At 41.8% G+C, this 27,141-nt stretch overlaps 1 protein-coding gene and 1 long non-coding RNA gene across 2 annotated transcripts in view; one reads left to right on the plus strand and one right to left on the minus strand.

The window, feature by feature from the left end:
• Positions 1–27,141, plus strand: part of LOC138753281 (uncharacterized) — a 110,892-nt gene that overhangs the window by 60,615 nt on the left and 23,136 nt on the right. The window lies entirely within an intron of this gene.
• The window catches only part of arel1 (apoptosis resistant E3 ubiquitin protein ligase 1), a 104,235-nt gene continuing 86,983 nt past the window's right edge, over positions 9,890–27,141 (minus strand). Inside the window, exons 20-21 of the mRNA XM_069916103.1 lie at positions 25,827–26,002; positions 9,890–23,852 (exon numbers count right to left, since the gene is read on the minus strand). Coding sequence (XP_069772204.1) covers positions 23,750–23,852; positions 25,827–26,002 — 279 coding nt within the window. The 3' untranslated portion in view covers positions 9,890–23,749. The remainder of the gene's footprint in view (positions 23,853–25,826; positions 26,003–27,141) is intronic.

Raw genomic sequence — 27,141 nt, forward strand, 5'->3', positions numbered from 1 at the left:
GGCAGTTTCCGCAAAGCAGGACGTCAAGCGCTGAAGAGCTGGCTCTGAATGGGCAACTAAAGCGGCATCATCTGCGAAGAGTAGTTCACGGACAAGTTTCTCTTGTGTCTTGGTGTGAGCTTGCAGGCGCCTCAGATTGAAGAGACTGCCATCCGTGCGGTACCGGATGTAAACAGCGTCTTCATTGTTGGGGTCTTTCATAGCTTGGTTCAGCATCATGCTGAAGAAGATTGAAAAGAGGGTTGGTGCGAGAACACAGCCTTGCTTCACGCCATTGTTAATGGAGAAGGGTTCAGAGAGCTCATTTCTGTATCTGACCCGACCTTGTTGATTTTCGTGCAGTTGGATAATCATGTTGAGGAACTTTGGGGGACATCCGATGCGCTCTAGTATTTGCCAAAGCCCTTTCCTGCTCACGGTGTCGAAGGCTTTGGTGAGGTCAACAAAGGTGATGTAGAGTCCTTTGTTTTGTTCTCTGCACTTTTCTTGGAGCTGTCTGAGGGCAAAGATCATGTCAGTGGTTCCTCTGTTTGCGCGAAAGCCGCATTGTGATTCTGGGAGAATATTCTCGGCGACACTAGGTATTATTCTATTCAGTAGAATCCTAGCGAAGATTTTGCCTGCAATGGAGAGCAACGTGATTCCCCTGTAGTTTGAGCAGTCTAATTTCTCGCCTTTGTTTTTGTACAGGGTGATGATGGTGGCATCACGAAGATCCTGAGGCAGTTTACCTTGGTCCCAACAAAGCTTGAGAAACTCATGCAGTTTGGCATTCAGAGTTTTGCTGCCAGCCTTCCAGACTTCTGGGGGGATTCCATCCATACCTGCTGCTTTGCCACTTTTCAGTTGTTCGATTGCCTTATATGTCTCATCCAGGATGGGAACCTCATCCAGCTCTAGCCTTAGGGGCTGTTGAGGGAGCTGGAGCAGGGCGGAATCTTGGACTGAGCGGTTGGCACTGAAAAGAGATTGGAAGTGTTCTGACCATCGGTTGAGGATGGAGATCTTGTCGCTGAGGAGGACTTTGCCGTCTGAGCTGCGCAGCGGGCTTTGGACTTGGGGTGAGGGGCCATACACAGCCTTTAGAGCCTCGTAGAAACCCCTGAAGTCGCCAATGTCCGCGCTGAGCTGGGTTCGTTTGGCGAGGCTAGTCCACCACTCATTTTGGATCTCCCGGAGTTTGCGCTGAAGATGGCTGCATGCGCGACAGAAGGCTTGTTTCTTCTCTGGACAGGACGGCTTTGTAAGGTGAGCCTGGTGGGCAGCTCGCTTCTTTGCCAGCAGCTCCTGGATTTCCTGGATGTTTTCGTCAAACCAGTCCTTGTTTTTCCTGGAGGAGAAGCCCAGTACCTCTTCAGTGGATTGCAGTATGATAGTCTTCAACTGATCCCAGAGGGTTTCAGGGACGGGTCCGTGAGGCGGGTTGCAACGTCGAGCTTTGCTTTGAGGTTTGCCTGGAAGTTTCCTCTCGCTTCGTCTGACTGCACGTTTCTAACATTGAACCTCTTTCTGGGGGCTTTATTGTTCCTGGGCTTTGGCTTGATGTGAAGGTTGAGCTTGCAGTGAACCAGCCGGTGGTCAGTGTGGCATTCTGCGCTGGGCATGACCCTGGTGTGGAGCACATCTCCTTTGTCTCTTTCTTGCACCAGGATGTAGTCCAGGAGGTGCCAGTGTTTGGATCGGGGATGCATCCAGGTGGTCTTAAGGCTGTCCCTCTGCTGAAAAAGGGTGTTTGTAATGACAAGCCGCTGTTCTGCGCAGAGCTCCAACAGGAGGCGCCCATTGTCGTTGCACTTGCCGACGCCATGCTTGCCCAGGATTCCTGGCCAGGTTTCTGAGTCTTTGCCGACACGAGCGTTGAAGTCGCCCAGAATGACAACCTTGTCGGCTGTAGGGGTACGTTGGATGAGGTTGCGCAGGTCGGTGTAGAACTTGTTCTTTTCTGCTGGTTCCGCCTGGAGGGTTGGAGCATAGACACTGATGAGGGTGATGTGACGCTTGTTTTGAAGTGGGAGTCGCATGGACATGATTCGGTCCGAGAGGCCTGTCGGAAGGTTTTCGAGTTTGGAGGCAATGAAGCTCTTGACCATGAAGCCTACACCAGATAGGCGTCGTTCATCCGAAGGCTTGCCAGACCAGTAGAGTGTGTAGCCCGCGCCGCGTTCTTGGAGGCTGCCTACATCTGCCAGGCGGACTTCACTGAGAGCGGCTATGTCGATGTCAAGTCTGAGGAGTTCATGTGCAATGAGGGCAGACCGACGTTCAGGTCGGTGGCTGTCAGCCTTGTCTAGCATGGTTCTGATGTTCCAGCATGCTAGCTTGAGTTTGTGAGCATCTTTTGAGGGGGAGGACGTGGAGGGGGAGGACGAGGAGGGGGAGGACGTGGACCTGTCCTCGGGCCTGCGCAAAGGAGCTTTTAGGTGGAGTGCAGTGCGCGCAGTACTGGCCCCACCCTTTACACCCATGGTTCATGTGCCGTGGCCAAGCAAGCTGGGACGTGGCAGCGAGGTCCTTGGGTCGTAGGTTTTATATCGGAGTGGCCTTCTCCTATGCAGGTTTCTTACCCGGGCTGGAGGGGCCTGCCTCCCCTCCTAGGTCGGTCCATACTGCCCGGACCGGGGCCGAGGCCGCCGCAGTTCACCCTGTGCCTGGATTGGGGCCGCCGCCTCCCACTCTCTGCCCGGATCGGGGCCTTCGCCTGCCCCACTCTATTTTCACGTAATTAAATTACGTGAGGGAAAATAGGTCAAATTAAATTACGTGAGAGAAAATAGGTCAAATTAAATTACGTGAGGGAAAATAGGTCAAATTAAATTACGTGAGGGAAAATAGGTCAAATTAAATTACGTGAGGGAAAATAGGTCAAATTAAATTACGTGAGGGAAAATAGGTCAAATTAAATTACGTGAGGGAAAATGGGTCAAATTAAATTACGTGAGGGAAAATGGGTCAAATTAAATTACGTGAGGGAAAATGGGTCAAATTAAATTACGTGAGGGAAAATGGGTCAAATTAAATTACGTGAGGGAAAATGGGTCAAATTAAATTACGTGAGGGAAAATGGGTCAAATTAAATTACGTGAGGGAAAGTAGGACAAATTAAATTACGTGTGGGAAAGTAGGTCAAATTAAATTAAGTGAAGGAAAATAGGTCAAATTAAATTACGTGAGGGAAAGTAGGTCGAATTAAATTACGTGAGGGAAAGTAGGTCGAATTAAATTACGTGAGGGAAAGTAGGTCGAATTAAATTACGTGAGGGAAAGTAGGTCGAATTAAATTACGTGAGGGAAAGTAGGTCGAATTAAATTACGTGAGGGAAAGTAGGTCGAATTAAATTACGTGAGGGAAAGTAGGTCGAATTAAATTACGTGAGGGAAAGTAGGTCGAATTAAATTACGTGAGGGAAAGTAGGTCAAATTAAATTACGTGAGGGAAAGTAGGTCAAATTAAATTACGTGAGGGAAAGTAGGTCAAATTAAATTACGTGAGGGAAAGTAGGTCAAATTAAATTACGTGAGGGAAAGTAGGTCAAATTAAATTACGTGAGGGAAAGTAGGTCAAATTAAATTACGTGAGGGAAAGTAGGTCAAATTAAATTACGTGAGGGAAAGTAGGTCAAATTAAATTACGTGAGGGAAAGTAGGTCAAATTAAATTACGTGAGGGAAAGTAGGTCAAATTAAATTACGTGAGGGAAAGTAGGTCAAATTAAATTACGTGAGGGAAAGTAGGTCAAATTAAATTACGTGAGGGAAAGTAGGTCAAATTAAATTACGTGAGGGAAAGTAGGTCAAATTAAATTACGTGAGGGAAAGTAGGTCAAATTAAAATACGTGAGGGAAAGTAGGTCAAATTAAATTACGTGAGGGAAAGTAGGTCAAATTAAATTACGTGAGGGAAAGTAGGTCAAATTAAATTACGTGAGGGAAAGTAGGTCAAATTAAATTACGTGAGGGAAAGTAGGTCAAATTAAATTACGTGAGGGAAAGTAGGTCAAATTAAATTACGTGAGGGAAAGTAGGTCAAATTAAATTACGTGAGGGAAAGTAGGTCAAATTAAATTACGAGAGGGAAAGTAGGTCAAATTAAATTACGTGAGGGAAAATAGGTCAAATTAAATTACGTGAGGGAAAATAGGTCAAATTAAATTACGTGAGGGAAAATAGGTCAAATTAAATTACGTGAGGGAAAATAGGTCAAATTAAATTACGTGAGGGAAAATAGGTCAAATTAAATTACGTGAGGGAAAGTAGGACAAATTAAATTACGTGTGGGAAAGTAGGTGAAATTAAATTACGTGAGGGAAAGTAGGTCAAATTAAATTACGTGAGGGAAAGTAGGTCAAATTAAATTAAGTGAAGGAAAATAGGTCAAATTAAATTAAGTGAAGGAAAATAGGTCAAATTAAATTACGTGAGGGAAAATAGGTCAAATTAGATTACGTGAGGGAAAATAGATCAAATTAAATTACGTGAGGGAAAATAGGTCAAATTAAATTACGTGAGGGAAAATAGGTCAAATTAAATTACGTGAGGGAAAATAGGTCAAATTAAATTACGTGAGGGAAAATAGGTCAAATTAAATTACGTGAGGGAAAATAGGTCAAATTAAATTACGTGAGAGAAAATAGGTCAAATTAAATTACGTGAGGGAAAATAGATCAAATTAAATTACGTGAGGCAAAATAGGTAAAATTAAATTACGTGAAGGAAAATAGGTAAAATTAAATTACGTGAAGGAAAATAGGTAAAATTAAATTACGTGAAGGAAAATAGGTCAAATTAAATTACGTGAAGGAAAATAGGTCAAATTAAATTACGTGAAGGAAAATAGGTCAAATTAAATTACCTGAAGGAAAATAGGTCAAATTAAATTACCTGAAGGAAAATAGGTCAAATTAAATTACCTGAAGGAAAATAGGTAAAATTAAATTATTATATGGAAAATAAGACATACTGCAAGGTATTTTGAAAGAAAGAGGACAGAAAGTTGAGAGAATAAGAGTGGAAAAGCAAATCCGAAAATATGTTAGAAATTTTCCAGTGATTGACTTTCTTCATGGGTAAAATTAAATGAGGCCACTTTTTTTTAAACTATGAGAAAGGGACTGAAAACGTCATTCAATTTTATGATGTGTTGTTAGCCATCTATCTTATTCTTGAAGTCTGGACAAGGTTGAAGGTGAAAACTAGATCATCATTAATGACCAAAAACATTTTGGTAAACTTCAAGTAACAAAAATTCCCTGATGCCCCAAGGGATTTATCCCCCATATTTGAACCATATGCAAATGCAGGGTGTGGGGAGGGAACACTAAAATGGAAGAGCCTTCCTTTAGATCCTCGGTAGGATATGGGGATCTGGTGGAATAAATTTATAATTTTTTTTAATTTAAAAATTTTAAATTTAGACCTACAGCACAGTAACAAGCCATTTCGGCCCATGAGTCTGTGCCGCCCAATTTATACCCGCGGTACGTTTTGAAGGGTGGGAGGAAACTGGAGCCCCCGGGGAAAACCCACGCAGACACAGGGAGGACGTACAAACTCCTTGCAGATGGTGCGGGATTCGAACCCCAGTCTGGTCCCGATCGCTGGCGCTGTAAAGGTGCTGCACTAACCGTTACACCCCTTTAGTTTTATTTAAGACAAAGAATGACCTGGGAAGGGAGTTCGTTAGACCATTTATTTTCTCCACAAGCAGGAATTTCAACAATTGAATATTATGATTCTTTGCATATTTAATGTTAAAACAAAAATTTACAGGTCAAAAATAGGTATTGTAATATGAATAATTAAAATTAATAGATTAAGAAATGTTGAGCGAATTGAGGCTTTTCTCTTTGGAGCAATGGAGGAATGAGAGGTGCCTTAATGGGTGAATAAGATTATAATAGGCATAGATAGAGCAGACAATATTACGAGCCCAGATGACCCCAAAACCCAGCTGCAATAGATATCCACCAAGACAAATGGTTACTTAAACAAAAGTTGCTTTTAATTATCTTTAAGCATGAAAACAGAATCACACTTTAACTTATCACTATTGACTTTACTAACCTAACTTCTTTCTTTCTTTGGCTTGGCTTCGCGGACGAAGATTTATGGAGGGGGTAAAAAGTCCACGTCAGCTGCAGGCTCGTTTGTGGCTGACCAGTCCGATGCGGGACAGGCAGACACGATTGCAGCGGTTGCAAGGGAAAATTGGTTGGTTGGGGTTGGGTGCTGGGTTTTTCCTCCTTTGCCTTTTGTCAGTGAGGTGGGCTCTGCGGTCTTCTTCAAAGGAGGCTGCTGCCCGCCAAACTGTGAGGCGCCAAGATGCACGGTTTGAGGCGTTATCAGCCCACTGGCGGTGGTCAATGTGGCAGGCACCAAGAGATTTCTTTAGGCAGTCCTTGTACCTTTTCTTTGGTGCACCTCTGTCACGGTGGCCAGTGGAGAGCTCGCTATATAATACGATCTTGGGAAGGCGATGGTCCTCCATTCTGGAGACGTGACCCATCCAGCGCAGCTGGATCTTCAGCAGCGTGGACTCGATGCTGTCGACCTCTGCCATCTCGAGTACCTCGACGTTAGGGGTGTGAGCGCTCCAATGGATGTTGAGGATGGAGCGGAGACAACGCTGGTGGAAGCGTTCTAGGAGCCGTAGGTGGTGCCGGTAGAGGACCCATGATTCGGAGCCGAACAGGAGTGTGGGTATGACAACGGCTCTGTATACGCTTATCTTTGTGAGGTTTTTCAGTTGGTTGTTTTTCCAGACTCTTTTGTGTAGTCTTCCAAAGGCGCTATTTGCCTTGGCGAGTCTGTTGTCTATCTCATTGTCGATCCTTGCATCTGATGAAATGGTGCAGCCGAGATAGGTAAACTGGTTGACCGTTTTGAGTTTTGTGTGCCCGATGGAGATGTGGGGGGGCTGGTAGTCATGGTGGGGAGCTGGCTGATGGAGGACCTCAGTTTTCTTCAGGCTGACTTCCAGGCCAAACATTTTGGCAGTTTCCGCAAAGCAGGACGTCAAGCGCTGAAGAGCTGGCTCTGAATGGGCAACTAAAGCGGCATCATCTGCAAAGAGTAGTTCACGGACAAGTTTCTCTTGTGTCTTGGTGTGAGCTTGCAGGCGCCTCAGATTGAAGAGACTGCCATCCGTGCGGTACCGGATGTAAACAGCGTCTTCATTGTTGGGGTCTTTCATGGCTTGGTTCAGCATCATGCTGAAGAAGATTGAAAAGAGGGTTGGTGCGAGAACACAGCCTTGCTTCACGCCATTGTTAATGGAGAAGGGTTCAGAGAGCTCATTGCTGTATCTGACCCGACCTTGTTGGTTTTCGTGCAGTTGGATAATCATGTTGAGGAACTTTGGGGGACATCCGATGCGCTCTAGTATTTGCCAAAGCCCTTTCCTTACTTAACCCCCTTCAAATTCTAAGCACACGTGTATGTAATGTGTATGTAAGTTCAGAAAAGTTCTTTGGTTCACAGTCCAATCTCACTTCTCATTCCTCCAAGTTCACTGGTTGCAGGCAATTCTTATACTGTGCACAGAATTTAACATTTATGAAGTTCACCAGGCTTTGGTACTTGAAAGGTAAATGATTACCGCTCAGGAAGGTTCTTGTCAGTTTTCAGAAAGATTTGTTGTTCGCTGGACACCCATAACTTATTCCTTTTTTAATCAGCCACTTCAGTGTCTTGCCAAATAAACTTACCCCTTCAGGGTTCTCCAGATGATAACCTCTTTCTTTCACTGAGTTCCTTTTTGTTTCTCTTTTTTTCAAGTGAAACATTAAGCAGCCAGTCCTCTCCTCTTGTATGGACCACAATGGGTTTGACCAGGTTGAACTAAGCACTCATAACCCATATTCCAAATAGGGGTTTTCCACAAGCTTGCCAGCTTGTCCTGTTCTAGTCCCAGCTGTTGCTGCTGACTGTAAAACTGCCGAAGTGATCTCTCTCTCTCGCTCTGAGAAAAGCCTGTTTGACTCTCTCTGCTTGAAAAAACCACATGACCCTCTTAGAACAGCAATCTGCACTTGCAGACAGCCTGCGGCTCTGAAGCTACTCCTCTGAATTCTTTCATCTGTTGCTTTTCAAAACAACAATCCATTAGTGAAGTATCTTGGGCACTCCCCAAAGCTTTTACAAAGGATCTTGGAGCCGGCCGGTCTGCCTTCAGCAGAGCTCCATTTTTAAATGTTTGTATGTGACCCACACTAAATAAATCTTTCCCCATTTATCTCCCAAAAACATATTTATTATCTGTCATAACAACCAACACATTTTTCTCCCAAGGTGGCACTATCGGAGGGTCCTCCATTTAAGATCAGTGGAGTAAAGTTTAGGTGAGATGTTAAAGTAGTAAACCCTAACTACACACAAAGAGCAGTGAGTCCCTGGAATGCACTGCTGGGGCTGGTGGTGGAGGCATGGGGGCATTTTAAAAACTCTTGGATAGGCACATAAATGCAAGAAAAATAATAGGGTTATAGGCTGTGAGAGAAGGAAATGCTGATTGAGGTGGAGTAGTTTTATATAGATCAATACAACACTGTGGTCTGAAAGGCCTGCACTGTTCTGTATTCTAAAAATAAGTCAGAATGCAATTATAAACAGGGGTGTCTCCGCTGCATTAAATCGCATAAAAAAAACTGCCTCTACTGTTTGACATTAATCCAATCGAACCAATAAGGAAAAGAAAATGTCTAGTTCAAGTTCATTGTCACATGTAACAAGGTGCAGTGAGAGGTTAGTTTGCGAGTAGACCAGTTAGGGATCTCATACATAGTACAAATGATACACAATATTAAAGGGCAGTTACAGAGAGAAATCAGTTACAGGTAGTTTGCATTTATAACCATAATTGGGTTTGAAGGATCGGTCGGAACTCGGATTGGATGCATTCTGCTTTCACCCTCCACGTATGGCTTAATGAGGTGTTAAAGCAATTTTTAAAGATTTTCAACAAATGAACCTTTAATAAAGATACTCAACATGTGAACCTAGAAAATAAAGGATCTCAACATTTGTACAGTACTTTTAATACAAAATATGTACCTGTTTAGTCATTTTAATAAAGGGTGTCAACGTTTGAACTTTAATCAGAAGTCTCTTCATTTGCACTTGATCCCATCACTGCACTTGTATTGGTACTTGTCCACATCGGAAAATTTGCTCTGGTCGATAGCCACCATTGTGATTGAATGCACTCAGACTTTCAATTCACTTTATGGCAGCTCCTTCATTGGCACTTGCTACTTCACCTGAGACTTGTACATTGTGCAAGCAAGGGATAGGTTTTTTCTCTTGCTTGTATATTTCTAGCATACCTAAGAAATAGCAACTGTGCACGTGGCCCTATATAATGCTATGATATGCACGCACAGATGCATTTTTTTTAAAACAAAATCAATCGTATGTGCGGGTGGACACAACTCATATGTCGGAAGTCGAGGACTAGCTGTAGTATGGAGTATGGGCAACTTAATTTTACTATTTCATGGTCTGAAAATACTGGGAAAGCAACCAACCTTAAATCTGGTAGAGCTTGATCTGACACTTGTGAATCTTCTTCCTGATGGGAGGAAGATGAAGAGGGTGTGGCCGGGATGGGATGAGTCTCTTAATAAGCAGGCTACTTTTCCAAGACAGTGGGAGTTACAGATAGCTGGAGTTTTGGTCACAACCCTCTGCACTTATTATGGTATTGGGCAGAGCAGTTCCCCAACCAGGCAGTGATGTATCTGTCCTCTACATCTCAAATTTAATTCCACTCTTAGTGACAGGGTAAATATCATCCAATCCTTTTACATTAATTGGCACTCCCAATCACTAAATTTTGTTTGGTTGCCCACCAACTGCAATGAATTAATAGTACAAAGAACACTCATAAAATCACAAATGATCCACAAAAAGCTTTATGGCCTTCTTAATAAAAGGAAAGATGGGAGTCGAGTAGCACAAGTTGTAAACATTCCATTTCTAGGGAGGAAATTTGGCTTTGGAAGTAAGTTTCCAATTATTTGGCCATAAATGATGAAGAAAAATGTGGGGAGGACCTGAAGAAAAGCAGTTTATAAGGCAGAGAATAATTATGATCAATGACTGTAGGGCCAGTGGAAACTGAGTCAAACAGGACTTTCAAAGGGAATGGGATAGGCACTTGAAATAAAATTATAGGAACTTGCATAGGCATGGAGAAAATGTAAGAGGATGTGACTTGTGAAAGATTAGAGGGGCTGAATATCCTCCTGTATAAATCCAATCCTAATTTCTTGTTTATCTCATTATAGCTGGTGAATGCCCTCTCGAGTACTGAAATGGCAAACTATGCAGAGAAAAGAAAGGGAGATTTGAAGATTAAAAAACACATTAGATTTGACTGAATACATAAATGCTAACTAAACGTAGATGAATGCCAAGGAATATTCCATTCGGAATTTAATGAGAGCATTTGTCACATTTCACTCCATGCGGTTGTATGTTTCTGGAAGGTCCTCATGTTGCCTCCAACATCTCCTCCAAAACAATAGTTCCAGAGAGGAAGCCTTGTGGGGCAAATGATCACCATCACCATAACTGGAAATAAAATTGAAGGGAGCAACGTTGTAACCCAGGTCCTGAAGGTCAAGTTTGGACTTGCTACATGGGGAGTTTCTCTGTGGTACTCAACTCGCATGCCTCAAGAGGCAAGTGGCCTTTATTTACTTCTGATACTGGGGGTGTCCCAGGGAATCCCTAATATTCCTGCAATTTATTTTCTCTCACATAAGCCAATGTACACTTCTCAGGCAGATCTATTCCAGCAACTCATTAATGTGCTCGCACATCTTTAGGATGTGGGAAGAAACTCGACCCTGATGTCACAGAGACAATGTGGCCAGGATGAAACAAGTCCCTGGAAGTGTGAGGCAACAACACAACTGTTGTACCATCATACTCCAAACCTGAAAAGGAGAAAGTTGGGAAAAGTAATGCAAAATCACTAGCCATTCATATGGACATCTTTGGACATTAGTTTCCACATCAACAAAACACATCAGAAGTGGGTGGAGAGGACAGTCACCAAGATGTTGCTGATACTGGAGGTTGAATTATAGGGAGAGGGGAGGTGGGCTGGATTTCTACAGCACAAATGACTGAGGTGACCTGGGAGATTTATAAAATCAAGATGGCGGATGGATAAAGTGAATGCTCACAGTCTTCTTAATAGGAACATAGGAAGTAGGAACAGGAGTATGGCCCATCGAGCCTGCTCCGCCATTCAATACGATCATGGCTGATCTAATTTATGATCTAACTCCACCTACCTGCCTTCTCCCCATATCCCCTAATTCCTCTATCATGTAAAAATTTATCTAACCATATTTTAAATATGTTTAATGAGGCAGCCTCAACCACTTCCCTGGTTAGAGAATTCCAAACATTCACTACTCTCTGGGAAAAACTATTTTTCCTCATCTCTGTCCTAAATCTACTCCCCCGAATCTTGAGTCTGTGTCGTCTCATTTTAGTTTCCCCAGCCAGCTCAAAAAACCTTCCTACATCTATCCTATCCATACCCTTCATAATCCTATATGTTTCTATAAGATCTCCTCTCATTCTTCTGAACTCGAGCGAATACAATCCTAGACGATTTAATCTTTCATCATAAGTCAACCCCTTCATCCCAGGGATCAACCTAGTAAACCTCCTCTGGACCATCTCCAAAGCCAGTATATCCAACTACAGACGTCAAGCTAATTGGCCGATAATTTCCAGTCTTCTGCCTACATCCCTTCTTAAAAAGTGGCGTGACATTTGCTGTCTTCCAGTCTGCGGGGTCCTGCCCAGAATCCAAGGAATTTTGGTATATGACCACCAATGCATCAACTATAACTTCTGCCATTTCCTTCAGAACCCTTGAATGCATATCATCAGGACCAGGCGATTTGTCTGGCTTTAGTCCCATTAGTTTCTCCATCACTACTTCCTTTGTAACAACTATTTTATCAAGGCCCTCCCCAACATTCGCATCCTTAACTCCACACTTGGGCATGCTGGACGTGTCTTCCACCGTGAAGACTGACACAAAATATTTGTTTAATGCCTCGGCCATTTCCTCATTTTTTGCTACCAGTTTTCCTTTCTCATCCTCCAAGGGTCCTATGTTAACTCTGGCCACTCTTCCATTTTAAATATTTATAAAATTTTTTGCTTTCTCCTTTTATATTTTGTGCCAATTTACTTTCATAATCCTTTTTCCCATTTCTTATTACCCACTTTGTAACCCCTTGTTGTCTCTTAAAGTTTTCCCAATCTTCCAGTTTCCCACTGCTCTTTGCAGCTTTGTACACCTGCGCCTTCAATTTTATACTCTCCTTTATTTCCTTTGTTAACCACGGTTGATTTTTCCCTCCCTTGCTGCCCTTTTTCCTGACCGGAATATATTTTTGTTGAGCATTACAAAATATTTCTTTGAAAATCTTCCACTGTTCCTCAACTGTTTCATCAATTAGCCTGTGCTCCCAGTCCACTCTGCCCAATTCCTCCCTCATCCTATGGTAGTCACCCCTGTTTAAGCATAATATATTAGTTTTAGATCGAACTATTTCCCCTTCCATCTGAATGAGAAATTCAATCATACTATGATCGCTATTTCCCAGAAGGTCTCTGACTATTACATCATTTACTCTACCTATCTCATTGCACAACACTAGATCCAGGAGAGCATTTTCTCTTGTGGGTTCCTTAACATGCTGCTCAAGAAAGCTATCGCGGATGCATTCTATGAAGTCCTCTTCCAGACTCCCACGACCAACTTGATTTTCCCAATCTATGTGGAAGTTAAAGTCCCCCATGACGACTGCTGTATCATTATTACATGCCTCTCTTATCTCTCTATTTATTTCCTGTGCCACTAAACTATTGTTATTTGATGGGCGATAGATAACACCCACCAATAATTTTTTTCCCTTTGTTATTCTTTATCTCTACCCAAATGGACTCAACATTACGCTCTTTAGATCTTATATCATTCCTCACTACTGCCTGGAGCTCATCTTTGATTAAGTGTGCAACTCCACCTCCCTTTCCATCCTGTCTATCTCTTTGCACCACCTGATACCCTTGAAAGTTTAATTCCCATTTAAGGTCACCTTGTAGCCATGTTTCCGTGATGGCTACCAAATCATAGGCATGGGTACCGATTTGCGCCTCAAGTTCACTAACCTTATTTCTAATACTGCGGGCATTCAGATGAAGTGCCCTTATGCTCTTTGTCCTTTTAATATCTAGTGACTTCTGTAACCTTTTCTTTTGATTTTTCTGCCCACTATTTTTCTTTGTAATTTTCTTAACACTCTCATTGACCCGAAAACTCACTGCACCATCTGATTTTTTACTTTCTCCTCCCAACATTACTTTTCCTATTTTACTTTTCCTGGCCATTACTTTATCTTTCCTACCATTTTCCCTATCACTCTGGTTCCCATACCCCTGCCAAATTAGTTTAAATCTTGCCCCACAGCTGTACCAAACATACTTGCCAAAATGTTGACACCTTTTGGATTTAGGTACAACCCGTCCCTCTTGTAAAGATCATGCCTTCCCCAAAAGAGATCCCAATGATCCAAGAAGCCAAATCCTTGCCTTGTACACCAGCACCTCAGCCACACGTTCATTTTCCTTATCCTTACATTCTTTTCATCACTTGAATTTGGAACAGGTAGTAATCCCTAGATCACCACCCTAGCGTTCCTGTCTTTCAGCTTTCGTCCCAGCTCACTGTCATCCCTTTTCATTACCTCCTCCCTTTTCTTGTCAATGTCGTTTGTACCCACATGTACCAAGACATCAGGCTGCTCTCCCTCTCCTCTCAGAATATTTTGGGCCCGATTTGTTATACTATTAGAGAACTGGAGGGGAGAGATTTAAAAGGGAGTAGAGGGGCAAACTTTTCACTCAAATGGTTGACACTATTTGGAACAAGCTGCCAGAGGAAACTAGCGAAGTAGGTTCAGTTGCAACATTCAAAGGGCAGTTGAATAGATAGGTGAATAAGAATAGTTTTGAAGGATATGGACCAGAGATAAATGGTATTCACCCAGAATGCCAACTTGGTCAGTATGGACAAGTTGGGCCAAAAGGCCAGTCCACGGTGTACAGCTTTAAAAAGAGAATCATAGATGCTGCACTCTCAAAGGAAAATACAAATACTTGACTGAGCACATTATGAACATGTTGAGGTTTAATTGTCGACAATGAATTAAGGTGAAGATTATAAATTACTTGGCTATTTCCCTCATAAATCAAAGTATTGAGTATAGGAGTTGGGATGTTATGATAAAGTTGTATAAGACATTGGTGAGACCAAATTTAGAGTTTTGTGTGCAGTTTTGGTCATCTAATAACAGGAAAGATATTAATAAGATAGAAAGAGTGCAGGGAAGATTTACTAGGATGTTGCCCAGACTTCAGGAACTGAGTTACAGGAAAAGGTTAAAAAAAAAGGTTAGGCTTTATTCCCTGGAGCACAGAATGAAGGGAGATTTGATAGAAGTATTTAAAATTATGAGGGGGGAATAGACAGTGCAAATGTAAATAGGTTTCCCCCCCCCCACTGAATGTAGGGAGATACAAACCAGAGGGGATGGGTTAATAGTAAAGGTGGACAAGCTGAGGAGGAACAGGAGAACTTCTTCACAGAGTGGTGGGAATGTGGAACGAGCTGCCAGCTGAAGTGGTGAATGCTGGCTCAATTTTAACATTCAAGAACAATTTGAACAGGTATATGGATGGGAGAGGTTTGGAGTTACGAATTGGGTGCAGGTCAGTGAGATGGGGCAAAAAATATAGGGTCAGCACAGACTACAAAGGCTGGGTTTGGTTGGGGAGGGTGCTGTTTCTGTGCTGTAGTGTTCCATGGTTCTAAAATGTATTCATCATTCTTACATGAGGATTAAAGACAAAGTTTGTGGAAGAAAACAATTGGGCCAGAAGTGATTTTTTAAATTAATCCAATTAATATTGTTTGGCATACTCTACTTCCCAACTTCCAAAAGAAAAACAATTCAAATGTTCTTCATGATAGCAATTAGATTGTTGTTCGTGTCTTTGAAGTGCAAATAATTTTTCCATTACTTTTGTTGCCAGCTTCTCAATGTTCAAGTTCATTAAATCAAAATTCCACTTAAGGATTCATTGGGTTGCCTCGAACTTTAACATCTATAAAATGGGAAGAATTTGGAGCATTATGGAGAATGAAGCAATGGAGAAATGGATTTAAATTAGATAAGGCTAAACAAGAACATCTACAGATGTTGGGGTAAAGCGTGATACATAAATATGCTGGGGAAACAAGTATCCATAGAAAGTATGTGTCCTTAATGAAGGGCAGAAACCCTCTACTTCCTATGGATGTTGTGTGACCTGCTGAGGTTCCCCAGCGCATTTGTGTATGACAATTTAAATTGGATAGATCTTCCAATGAGCTGGCATCACCAACGTGGCCTCCTTCCAAGTTCCAGTTCAAGTACAGTGAGCAGTTCAGCAAATCAAACTGCATGGTGTTTACACTGCTACGTACAGAGATCAGTTAGAACAGCACAAAGGCAGCATTATTTTACCAGTGGGAAGTTTGTTCAGAATTCTCATCATGGCAGGAAAGAAACCATCACTGAACCTGGCAATGCCTGATTTCACACTCGCGAATCTTCTCTACGGGGGGGGGGGGGGGGAGAACATGGCTATGAAGGGATGAGTCTTCTGAGGTTGATTGCTTTTCCAAGGCAGAGGGGCATGTAGGTGAAATTGATGGGGATGGGAGTGGGGTTTGTGTAATAGTCTGAGCCGTGTTCTCAATTCTAAGCAGTTTCTCATCGACGGGTGGAGCAATTCCTGTTCCACAGTGGTGAGTCCTGATCAGATTATTTCGATGGTGCATTTGTGGAAGTTCTTGCGGGATGCAGGTGGCGTTCTGAACTTCAGGTCAACGTGTGGGACCAGAACGGGTTGTTGAAGATGCTTACCCCAAAGAACTATGCTACATCATTCAATGAATGCTGTCCACCATTAGAACATTCTTCAACATGCCAAGAACATTGTGAAGTTAAATTACCTTTGGAGGAACCAGGTTGCAGTAAATTAATTGCATCATCACCCAAGGCAAGCTTTGATACCTAAACCACAAATGAAAATAGAAATCCACTTTTTTTTAAGTTTTCATTCTTCAATAGTTACATTTTTGTGGCATTATGATGTTATAGATCAACCAAAATAGATCATACTTCTGTATAAACGATCATGCAGGTGTACAGAAATTTTGTGGTTAAGTTATTGGACTAGTACTGACCTGGGCAGCTGGCCAATTTAAATTTGAGTCATTAAATACATTTGGAATAAGAGCTATTAATAATGGTGACAGAAACCACCAGCCAGAAAAAACACATTGGATTCATTTAGAAGGGAAGGAAATTTACCACTCTTACCTAATATGCCCTGTCATCCTGCTTGGTTGAATTGCTCTCTTCTTTGGTCTAGTGGTTTTCAACCTTTTCTTTCCCACTCACATACTAACTTTAAGTAATCCCTTATTAGCCTTGTAATCCCTTCCTAGGTTAGTAAAGGATTACTTAAAGTGGTAAGTGGGGGGGGGGGGGGGGAAGTAAGATGAGAAACACTAGCCGAGAGAGTAATTCATTTCAGAAACAATTGAGAAACACAAAAGCTGCAGCTGCCAGAATCTCAAGCATACAACAAATTTCTCTTCAGCCTGCTGGTGCTCTTTGGACAATGAGATATCAATCAGGCTGATTCATCCACTCTTGAAATACTGCTCATTTGCTCCTTCATTAATCCTTGGTTGTTTCTTGATACCCATTGGAAATTTATACATCTCTGCCTTACTCAAAAATTAAATAAAGCGACCATTTACACCACTCCTTTCTATACTCTCAACTGATTAAATCTCATCCAAGATGTACCAAGGGACTGGAAGTTATTGTCTGAAAGGTGGTAGACCTCCTCTTCACGTTAAAAGCATACCTGAATGAGCACTGTATTAGCCAAACCTCCAAGTCTACACATGGGAAATGGGAGTCACCTATGTAGCTCCATTTTTGGCAAATGAGAACACAAAGTGAATTCACTCTGTCTTAAAAGGCATTAAGGTTGTATATACATTTCAATGCTATGTTATTTAAATTTAAACATACGGCACTGTAACAGGCCATTTCGGCCCACATCCGTGCCGCTCAATTTACACCCCTTTAACCTATAATCCCTGATACGTTTCAAACAGTGGAAGGAAACCAGAGCCCCCAGAGAAAACCCGCGCAGACACAGCGAGAACATACAAGCTCCTTACAGACAGCGCGGGATTCAAACCCTGGTCCAGTCCTGATCGCTGGCACTGTAAAGGCGCTAGGCTAACCACTACACCAACAGTGACAGGCTCTGAAGTCTCAAACTATTTTATCTAAACATGTAGATAAAATTTTCAATGGTCTCTTCGGTCACTCAGTTGAATTTCAAGAAAGGTCTCAAAAATTAGAAGAAATTATAGCGTTGCATTCAATCACCTATTTTAATCATAAATGGTATAAATATTCAGAAAAAATTCCAGGGTCTCCATACCATCAAGCATTATTCTCAGAATATAAAAGTGTCTGTACCTGTCTTTCATAAATAAATAACATTTAATTCACAACCAAATGTTATGCAATGTTAAAATATTAAAACCACCCTGGAAGGTCAGTACTTGTACTATAAGTGAGAACATTTAGCAATGCACCAAACAGGGGGGTCGTACATATAACCATATAACCCTATAACCATTTACGGAGCAGAAACAGGCCATGTTGGCCTTTCGAGTCCGCACCGGTTCACTGATTTTGTGCGCCCTCTTCAGGCATTGGTCCCGGTAGATCTTCATTCAATAACGATGGCCGAATTCAATGCAGGTGGAATCTTATTGAAATTGAAAGCAAGATTGATGTCCTGGCACCACACAACCAGATTCTCGATCTCAAAACTGCTTTCTGACTCATGATCCAGTGAATTGAATAATCAAAGTTCAGGTTCTTCTGTGCATTTGATACATTTCTCAGTGTCACCTCTACTGGAACTTTGTGGGAGACATCATGGTAGTTTCTGCAGGAGTCCTCCTGCCACCAGAATCTTAGCTCACCTCTAACGAACGCCACACTATCACATTGTGTAGCTCGATTATATTAATGTTGTAAAATGATCAAAGGTGACTCTCAAGACTCCAGTATTAAGAAATGGAATTAAGATAGGATCAAATGCACTTTCATTAACATCAATGCCTTCACTTATTAAATTGGTCCCAAGATACAGGGAGAGAAACCCCTGCAGGGTGTGACCACTTTCTTGCTGCTCAGTACCGCAAAAAAATTAGAATATATTAAAGCAAGTCCCATTTACAGCAGAACTCTGGCAGAGTTGAGAATTAAAACAAACTTTAGCTGTTTCTAAACAGACATTAGTACTAGCCAGTTGCCACACCTTACATTTACAATGAATCGGAGGAATTAAAACAAAAGGATCCTATATGCCATGGAATAGTCCAACAACAGGCAAAGCCCATGAAATTTTTAGTATAAACAGTGAATAAAAGTAGTACACGACATGCCCACTGTCACAATAAACAAAAAAAGGAAAATTAATCATTTAAGCAAAGACCATTTATCAGAGTTAAAAAATTAACTAATTAACTTTAATTTGCAAAATTTCCATACTGACACCAAACGCTCTTATTCAATGTGTTGTCAGAACAGCAGCACATTTTATTTTGATTTCTGTATTTGTATTTCCCTTTCTATCATCTAACAATGGGATCCGCAGAGGTATTTTCCCTTAGAGTGGTGGTGTTGAAACGAATAAGTCCCAATTTTTAAAAAAAAACAATGCCACATCCTATCACCACTCAACCTGCTTCTGTGAACTTTTTCCAATTAAACTTGTAGCTGTCAGCACAGAAAGGCAAAGGCCACATCAAGGGCTGGAAGAAAAAAAATAATTGTTTACAAGCCCCATTCTGAGGTGTTTTCTAATGTGTGTGGATTTCATCTGGCAACAGTGCACCTACTGAATCCACCAAATATATTATCACAGCAGGAAATGTATCTAGCTGATAACTGGAAAACTGTGCAATGAAACAGATACTTCTGATTTGCGGAAGGAATTAAGTAGACGCTTCATATATAAGACCATATAACCATTACAGCACAGAAACAGGCCAGTTCAGCCCTTCTAGTCCATGCCGAACACCTTCTCCCACCTAGTCCCATTGACCCGCACTGGCTCATAACCATCCATGCCCCTCTCGTCCATATCTTATGGATAAATATTTGTACTTGTGGTGTACATCAACATCATGATAGTTGTGAAAGGAAATGATCTTCTACTGTGCTAATTCCTGCAATCCTCTCACCACCTCACACCTTCCCTCTCAATAGGCTCCCCCTCCAAACCCTCAGCTCCCCATATTGAAATTCACCTCCATACATCTCGTAATGGTGCCAGAATATTAGTTTCTCTGCCCCCCCCCCCCCACTTCTCTTCTCTCTCCTATCTCACATCATGAAAGGTAAGAAAATTATGATCTCAAAACACCTAAAATAAATAGGATCTCTAAATCAGTGCCCTTGTCAAATTGCTGTGCAAATACACAACTGTTAATGTAACTAATCTTCTTTGGCTTGGCTTCGCGGATGAAGATTTATGGAGGGGTAAATGTCCACGTCAGCTGCAGGCTCGTTTGTGGCTGACAAGTCCGATGCGGGACAGGCAGACACGGTTGCAGCGGAAAATTTGTTGGTTGGGGTTGGGTGTTGGGTTTTTCCTCCTTTGTCTTTTGTCAGTGAGGTGGGCTCTGCAGTCTTCTTCAAAGGAGGTTGCTGCCCGCCGAACTGTGAGGCGCCAAGATGCACGGTTTGAGGCAATATCAGCCCACTGGCGGTGGTCAATGTGGCAGGCACCAAGAGATTTCTTTAGGCAGTCCTTGTACCTTTTCTTTGGTGCACCTCTGACACGATGGCCAGTGGAGAGCTCGCCATATAACACGATCTTGGGAAGGCGATGGTCCTCCATTCTGGAGACGTGACCTACCCAGCGCACTTGGATCTTCAACAGCGTGGATTCGATGCTGTCGGCCTCTGCCATCTCAAGTACTTCGACGTTAGGGATGAAGTCGCTTCAATGAATGTTGAGGATGGATAATTTTTAAGAAAATGCAGTATAACTTTTACTAAAAGGCAAATCAGTGTAGATCATTTTCTTTGGAGAGCATATTCATATACTAGTAATTAATGATTAAAGCATTTAGCTGCTTTCCTCTTTGGATTTGGACTTCATTAAAGTCAATTAAAAACAAATTTCGTAATTTACAGATCATTCGATTTGAATTGCTTCCTCATACAAGTTGTTTACGACCGATAAAAGTTAACTTGTCTTTTAAAACAAAAATTTGTGTTGAAAACAACATATTCAGAGAAAGAGAACAGTGGATAAACTCCACCGGCTGGAGTACTGCCACGCATTTGAACATGACAGTCAGTGGTTGCAACACTTAACATTTTCTTCCTTGATCGCCGCCTATTTAATATAAAAATGGGCCACTTTGCTTGACTATATTCCAGTCAATTATTTAATAACTCTGCACAGGCATTTCTGAACATTTCTAAAATTATATCCAAGCTATAATTGTACAAGTAGTTAATCTGATGCCAAAACACAAAAAAAAGTGTTCAGGTTCTCTATAGGAGACAGATCCTCACTTTATCTTTAGAATCAATTTTAATGTCCAAAACTATTTTGTACCACTGCTGCGCTTTTGATGGGAAGCACTTTCAGACAAAGAGTGGAGATCAGAATAATTTTCAAACTCTCAACATTAGTTCATTTTAAGGCACCAGTTCTGGGTTTGGAGTAATGTAATAAATTTGAAATTTTGGCCAGTGATTTTTCACAATTACACATGCAAACTAGAATTCTTAGTCAGATCTTATAATTTGCTGGAGTTTTCAACTAGAATGGAAAAGCCCTCGCAAGTGGAGGGGTCACTCCCATCTCAGCACAGCAGACTTCTTTGGACTTTAAGAGTGATTATTGTAAGTTTGCTGGTCAGTCGGTTGAAAAACAACCTGAAAGGTTTATTGTTAGGCAAGCTATACACAGGGGGGAAAGAAGCTTGAAAGCAAAATTGTTTCTTCGCTTTAGAAAGAGCAGATTCCTTTTTTTTTTAAAAAAAAGAACAATTTCTATTTGGAAAGCAACTCACCAAGTAAATACCAGATAGATGTGAACAGATGAGAAATGGTATCCAAAGCCAGGTGAGCAACATTCCAGGAACAACAATGAATAATTCTACCAGCAGCAGTAAGCTTCAGAAATTAATTTTCTACGGCACGTGCTTGTCTCTACAGAGACAAGGCTGGCGGGCAGCGGTCCAAGAGCCGCAAGGGGATGAGAGACTGGGCGCCAGGTGTCTGAGGGTACAAATGGCAGGGTGGTGAGCCAGCACCAATGAAAGAGGCAGAGTGGGGCAGGAATTCAGTGAGGCCACAGACAAGGGAAGCACCTGACACAGGGAGGACGAGAGAGAGAGAGCAGGCAAGATAATAAAAAGGAGAAGCAAGAGAGCACCAGGAAGGGAATGAGAGAGATTGCGGGAGAGTGGGTGGGTGAGCATCTGACCGAGATCGCGACTGGATGCACAAAGGTGAGCAAATAAGAGAGATCACAAGAAAGTGAAAGAGTGTGACGTGGAGGACTGTGTGGTCGTGAGATTGATAAGAGAGCAAGAGACAGGGGGGAAAAAATCCATTAAAATGGGAGAGAATACATAAAAATAGCAATAAAGAAATAAAGAGAGAAAATTTAATAGAAAAGTTATGAGAGGGAGAAATTAAAAGAGAAACTGAAGCAGGAAGAGCGAGATACCCTCTCAAGAATATGTCACTAAGAACAAGAGTATTTTGTGAAATCTATTTTTGAAATTTGGAAAATGCAAATATCCTCTTTGTTTACATGGGACTCATTATGTTCTGTAAGTGAGATTATGATTTTTGCAACCGTTAATAACATTAGTTTATGTCTAAGGCAACTGTGAAACAGTTTTTTTTAAAAAAGTCGTAATCAATTAATTGTATTCAAACTCATTCTCAGATTTTTCTCTTAATTGTGTCTTTTGCGGACATGTTACAGCCATAAGTGTACCTCAGCTATCAGGGCAGCATCCTTCATGTCTTTTCTATACTGAGACCTGGCCATTTGCAGTGGAGAAATGTCAAGGATAGCAAATCATGATTTTATTTTGTGTGAACATGAGAAAGAGAAAATTAATAAGAAACACAACTGTTGTATTCCCTTTCTCTTCGCACCAGACAGAAAAAGGTTGAGATCGATAAAGGGCAAGGAACACCATTTGAACACATTTTTTCTTTCCTTTCTGATTATGTACCCAGCATCTTTTCTCTAAACGAAATTTAGCCCAAAGCTCTTTAGCCCTCCATCTCGGTGATTAAAAGTTGAATCCATGCAGCCTCACAGATCTTCTGTGGTACAGAAGATCTGTCTTTGAACACACATTCGCTTATATATGACAAGAATGTACTATCTTCTCAGTCAAACTATCTGTAATATACCACAACTTGATAATAACATGCACCTCAACCACATAATACAATTACTTCTTTCTAAAGAGGTCCTCATAATGTTCCTAATGCAATCTTTTAGAGAATTTGATATATAATTGTGAATTGTAACGCTGCTATTTTCTGCCTTGAGATCTCTGAACCTGTGGACAATGTGCAGTATTCTATTTACAAGCATCTGTTTGAGACAAGTCATTCTCCCACATCTCAACCTCTTCGTCATTAATGAACTCATTGATCTTCACTTTCATGACCACAATGTACTTCTGAAAATTCCATCTTGGGAAAACTGAATGAAATCTTACATCAAAACAATTATTTCTCACCGTGTTTGGGTGAAATCCACCTTGGTGGATCAATAACAATGCAAGAAATGGGCAAAATTCGGAAGTTTTAGAGGTTGATCCAGACAAAAGAGAAAAGGCCAACTGCGTGATTAAATTCCACTTGATGGGAGAATTTGGGATACAGGGCACAGAATCTGGAATTATTGTGGTTTCGTTCACAGTTGAGTGCTTCATTCGTTCAAGGCTATCAGAAATCTGGCTGGCTTGAGACTGGAAGCCAGGTCCAAGCTCTTTTTAAGCCGTCAAGAGAAAATTTATGGCGGACACAGACTGTTACTTGCGATAGGTATTTAACAAAGAGCCGAGTGTCTGAGAGCATTCAGAGTGCTCTTTTGATTTCCATCAAATTTCTTGTCAGATGATAAATTCTTCAAAGGTTCCTCTGCATGAAGGCCATTGGTAAATCAGATCCTCACAGAAGGATCATCTTGACCATAAATCCTGTGGAAGCTCTTAATTTTGGAACTGAGCATGTGTCTTCAACCACGGTGTCTTCAGACTTTTGTGTTTTACATTTGTCTGTCTGGTTGCTTGCTTAGTTGTTTGGAAAACATTGACTGTAGCACATTGACCTCGATGTATTTCAAACTTTCTTGACCAGTGATTGAAGGCTCAGTTTCAGATGGGAGAGTGATAATCATTGCTCAACCTACATCCATAGGGGAAAACTATGCTAATCTTCAATCCTTCACCAACCAAATCCTGGATCTTGTGCTATCTGCCACTGGGAGTCACCGTGTCCCAACGAGGTGCAGGATTACAGCATTCCAAACCCTTCGCTCCCTTCATTAATGGCCAGCTTTAGCATTTTATGCAGCTCTTCATATGAATCATATGTTGGAAGGCACAACTGGTTAAAGCTAGGGATACAGAAAAAATAATCAATCGGTCCAACAGTCATTAATAGTGGATCAATTTCATTTCTCACTTGTCATTAAATGCTCTACTTGTGTTGCCTATCCTGCCTTACTGTTGTAATACAGTACAACCCCGATTATCCAAAATAAGATTGTCCAAAATCCTCAGTTATCCGAAATTTTTTTTTAAAAATTTCAGCTAAATGAGGATATCAGAAACAAATCAGAAATCAACATTTATCTGAATTTTTTTCGAGTCAACCTGACCAGGAACGTCGGGCTCCCAGTCATGGCTGCAGCGGACCTCGGGCTCCCAGCAGCAGCAGGGAACTCAAGCTGCCAAGCTCCCAGCACATGCAGGGCCTCGGTGGGGAAGTGTGGGTGATCGGTTTTTTTTGTTGCTGAGAATTAAATATTATTTTAATACTTAAAAATCTTTCCCTCAATTTTTTTTGCTGTTGTTTAAACATTGTTACAAACGATTTGTTGTTGCTACTGGGATGACTGGTTCTCCGATAAAACTGTTTATCCGAAATAGGCCTGGTCCTGTCCATTTTGGATAATCGGAATTGTACTATACATCTTTACCTCCAATGGATGCTGCGAGACTGGCTGAGTTCCTCTAGCATTTCTGCGTGCTTTTACAATTTACTCAGCACCACACATATTAGGACTGGGGTTTGGGGGTGGTGGGCGGGATAGTGTCGGGGGAAGATAACTAGCCTGATCATTTGTTCAATTTAAAAAGATAATTAACTGTTAGTAGATTGTACAACATCTCTATTATTTTAATAATTCTCCTTTTTCTCTCAATTCTTATATCACCTCCTATTTCTGCCCATTCTGTTCTCCTTTTCATTGCCATCCACATTACTCGCTCCTTCTTCTCCCTCCATCTTTCCTCATTGGCTCCTCTATTTCAATGTTCCAGTTCACAGGGAGGAACACATTTAATTTGGACATCAGATGTTTCATCCTATTGGCATGGCCAATGGACACTGATCCCAGACCACCACCTGAGGAAGACTTCCTGTACATCAGTCTCGTCTACAAGAGTGAGACTAGAAGATCACTTTGTTGAGCACCTTGGCTCTGTCTGCCACAATAGTGTGGATCTCCCAGTGGCCACCCATTTCAATTCCCTGTTCCATTCCCTTGCTGACATGTCTGCGTTGGTCTCACGCACTGCCAAACTGAGACCACCCGAAAAATGGAGGAACAATACTTAATTTTCTATCTGGGTACCCTCCAACCCGATGGGATAAACATCAAATTCTCCAGTTTTCATTAAAACCCCCAACCCCATCTTCTTCCCCTTGATGGCTTTTCCCTAGCTCTCTCTCTCTCTTCCCTTTTCCCTCAATCTCCTTTCACAGAGCCAAAATTCTCTTATCATATCCAATTAACACCTTTTGGTTGTTAAGTCTGGACTCCTCCCCCTCCCATCCTGCCCCTTTAATCACTCGTCTTTAATTAAGACGCTTGCTTGCCCTTGAAGAAGGGCTCAGGCCTGAAATGTCGGTTTACCTCCTCAGCGTACGTACCTCCTAAGTACGCTGTGAGACCAGCTGAGTTCCTCCAGCATTTCTGTATGTTTTTAACTAATAAGCTCTGTGGCCCAACTCAACCATGACCAAGTTGGCATTCTCGTCCCAGCAGCCTGCATTTGGTTCTTATCCTTCTCAGCTTTTGCTATCCATATGTCTGTTCAAATGCAACTTGAATATTAAAATTGTGTCACAACTGCAGCTCTTGCAGCTTGTTTCCAAATATGGTCCGCCCTCTGGGTGAAAAAGTTCCTACTCTGATCCTTCTCAAATGTCTCCCCTCTCACCTTAACTACCTGGAGATGTGGTTACAGGTGATAGTTGTGATGGGAGGAGGGAAATAACATTGCCATTTACAGCACCAAATATATCATTACATGCCATTATCCACATCTGCACCAGGTTGCATCCCTTCCGCTAAACTACTCACCAAGTATGAGCCGTGGGCAAGGTACTTTGCGTGGGTGCTGCAATGATCTGAAAAGATGGGCACATTGCCACAAATCCTCCCGGCGGCAGCTGGGAAGAGCCTGTTGTGAACTGCAACAATCGAGCGAGTTCCTCTTGAGTGAAACTGGACACCACTGTCCAGAACCACTTCATAACCTGTGGTGGGGGGAGGGAAAGGGAGAAGCGGCAGGGAAAGTGAGTTAAGGCTTGTCAATTTGTCAATGAAAAAAAATCTGGCATTTATTTTGGTTCGGCTCGATATCCACCTCAGTTATGGTGATTCAGAACCAAAACATTGACTCTTGCAATATACCAACAATGCCCTCACTTACCTGACATGGATTTGCCAAGAGCAATGAGCTCCTTGAAGCAAATCTGACCTAATTGGTGGCATACAGCCTCCACAAAATTATTTGGCAGACAGAAAGTAACTTCCAGCTGACAATTAGAATCAAAGAATCAAACAGCACAGAAACAAGGCATTTTGGCCCTGCTCACCCAATCCATCCATGAAGCCTATCCACACGAATCCCTGTATTAGGCCTTCATTGTTCTACAACTTTCCTACGCAAGTACCTGTTCATTTAATGTTCAAAGAATTTGAATGTCTGCGTATTTCCCAAATATTCAAAGCAGCCTGTCATCATCTTCACTGCCAATCCCTCCATCTTCTCAAAATCATTTCCCGCATCTGAATTTCAGGAAGAGTAAGTTAATCAAAGGACTGTCTCCTCAGCTGGGCCACATCTGAGCCACGGCCACTCAGTGTTTCATGGGAACTATTTGCCTTTACAGCAGACAAAAGTTGAAGGATATCATGAATATTACATTTATTTTGTATTATTATATGAAAACAGAAGGAAACTTTGAACCCAGTCAACCTATTTATTCTGCATGGGTCCAAGAAAAATACATCTATTTTGCAATAGAGGTGAAAACTGCATCTGGGGCTGTAAATGAGAACCACCAAAATCAACCTTCATTTATCTACCTTACTTTGCCGCGGATACCTTGCAATAAACCACCTGCAATTCCATTCACATTCCTAATTGCCTGGCATACTTGCAGGTTTTGTCAATGAGCAACCACCAGGTCAAATCCCTCTGGACACTGTTTATTAGTTTTGCATCATTTAAAATATGTTAACTGCAGCTTCCTGGAAGCCCAGAGCTGCCCAGGGTTGGTCTGAACTTACAATGTTCAAAGAGCCAACTTGGTTCCTGAACATGTCTCTGACATGCTCTTTGAGATACCAAGGTATCTGGGCTGGACCTCCCATTACACGCTACTGCTCA

This window comes from Narcine bancroftii, chromosome 2, assembly GCF_036971445.1.
Source record: "Narcine bancroftii isolate sNarBan1 chromosome 2, sNarBan1.hap1, whole genome shotgun sequence".
Taxonomy (NCBI): Eukaryota; Metazoa; Chordata; class Chondrichthyes; order Torpediniformes; family Narcinidae; genus Narcine; species Narcine bancroftii.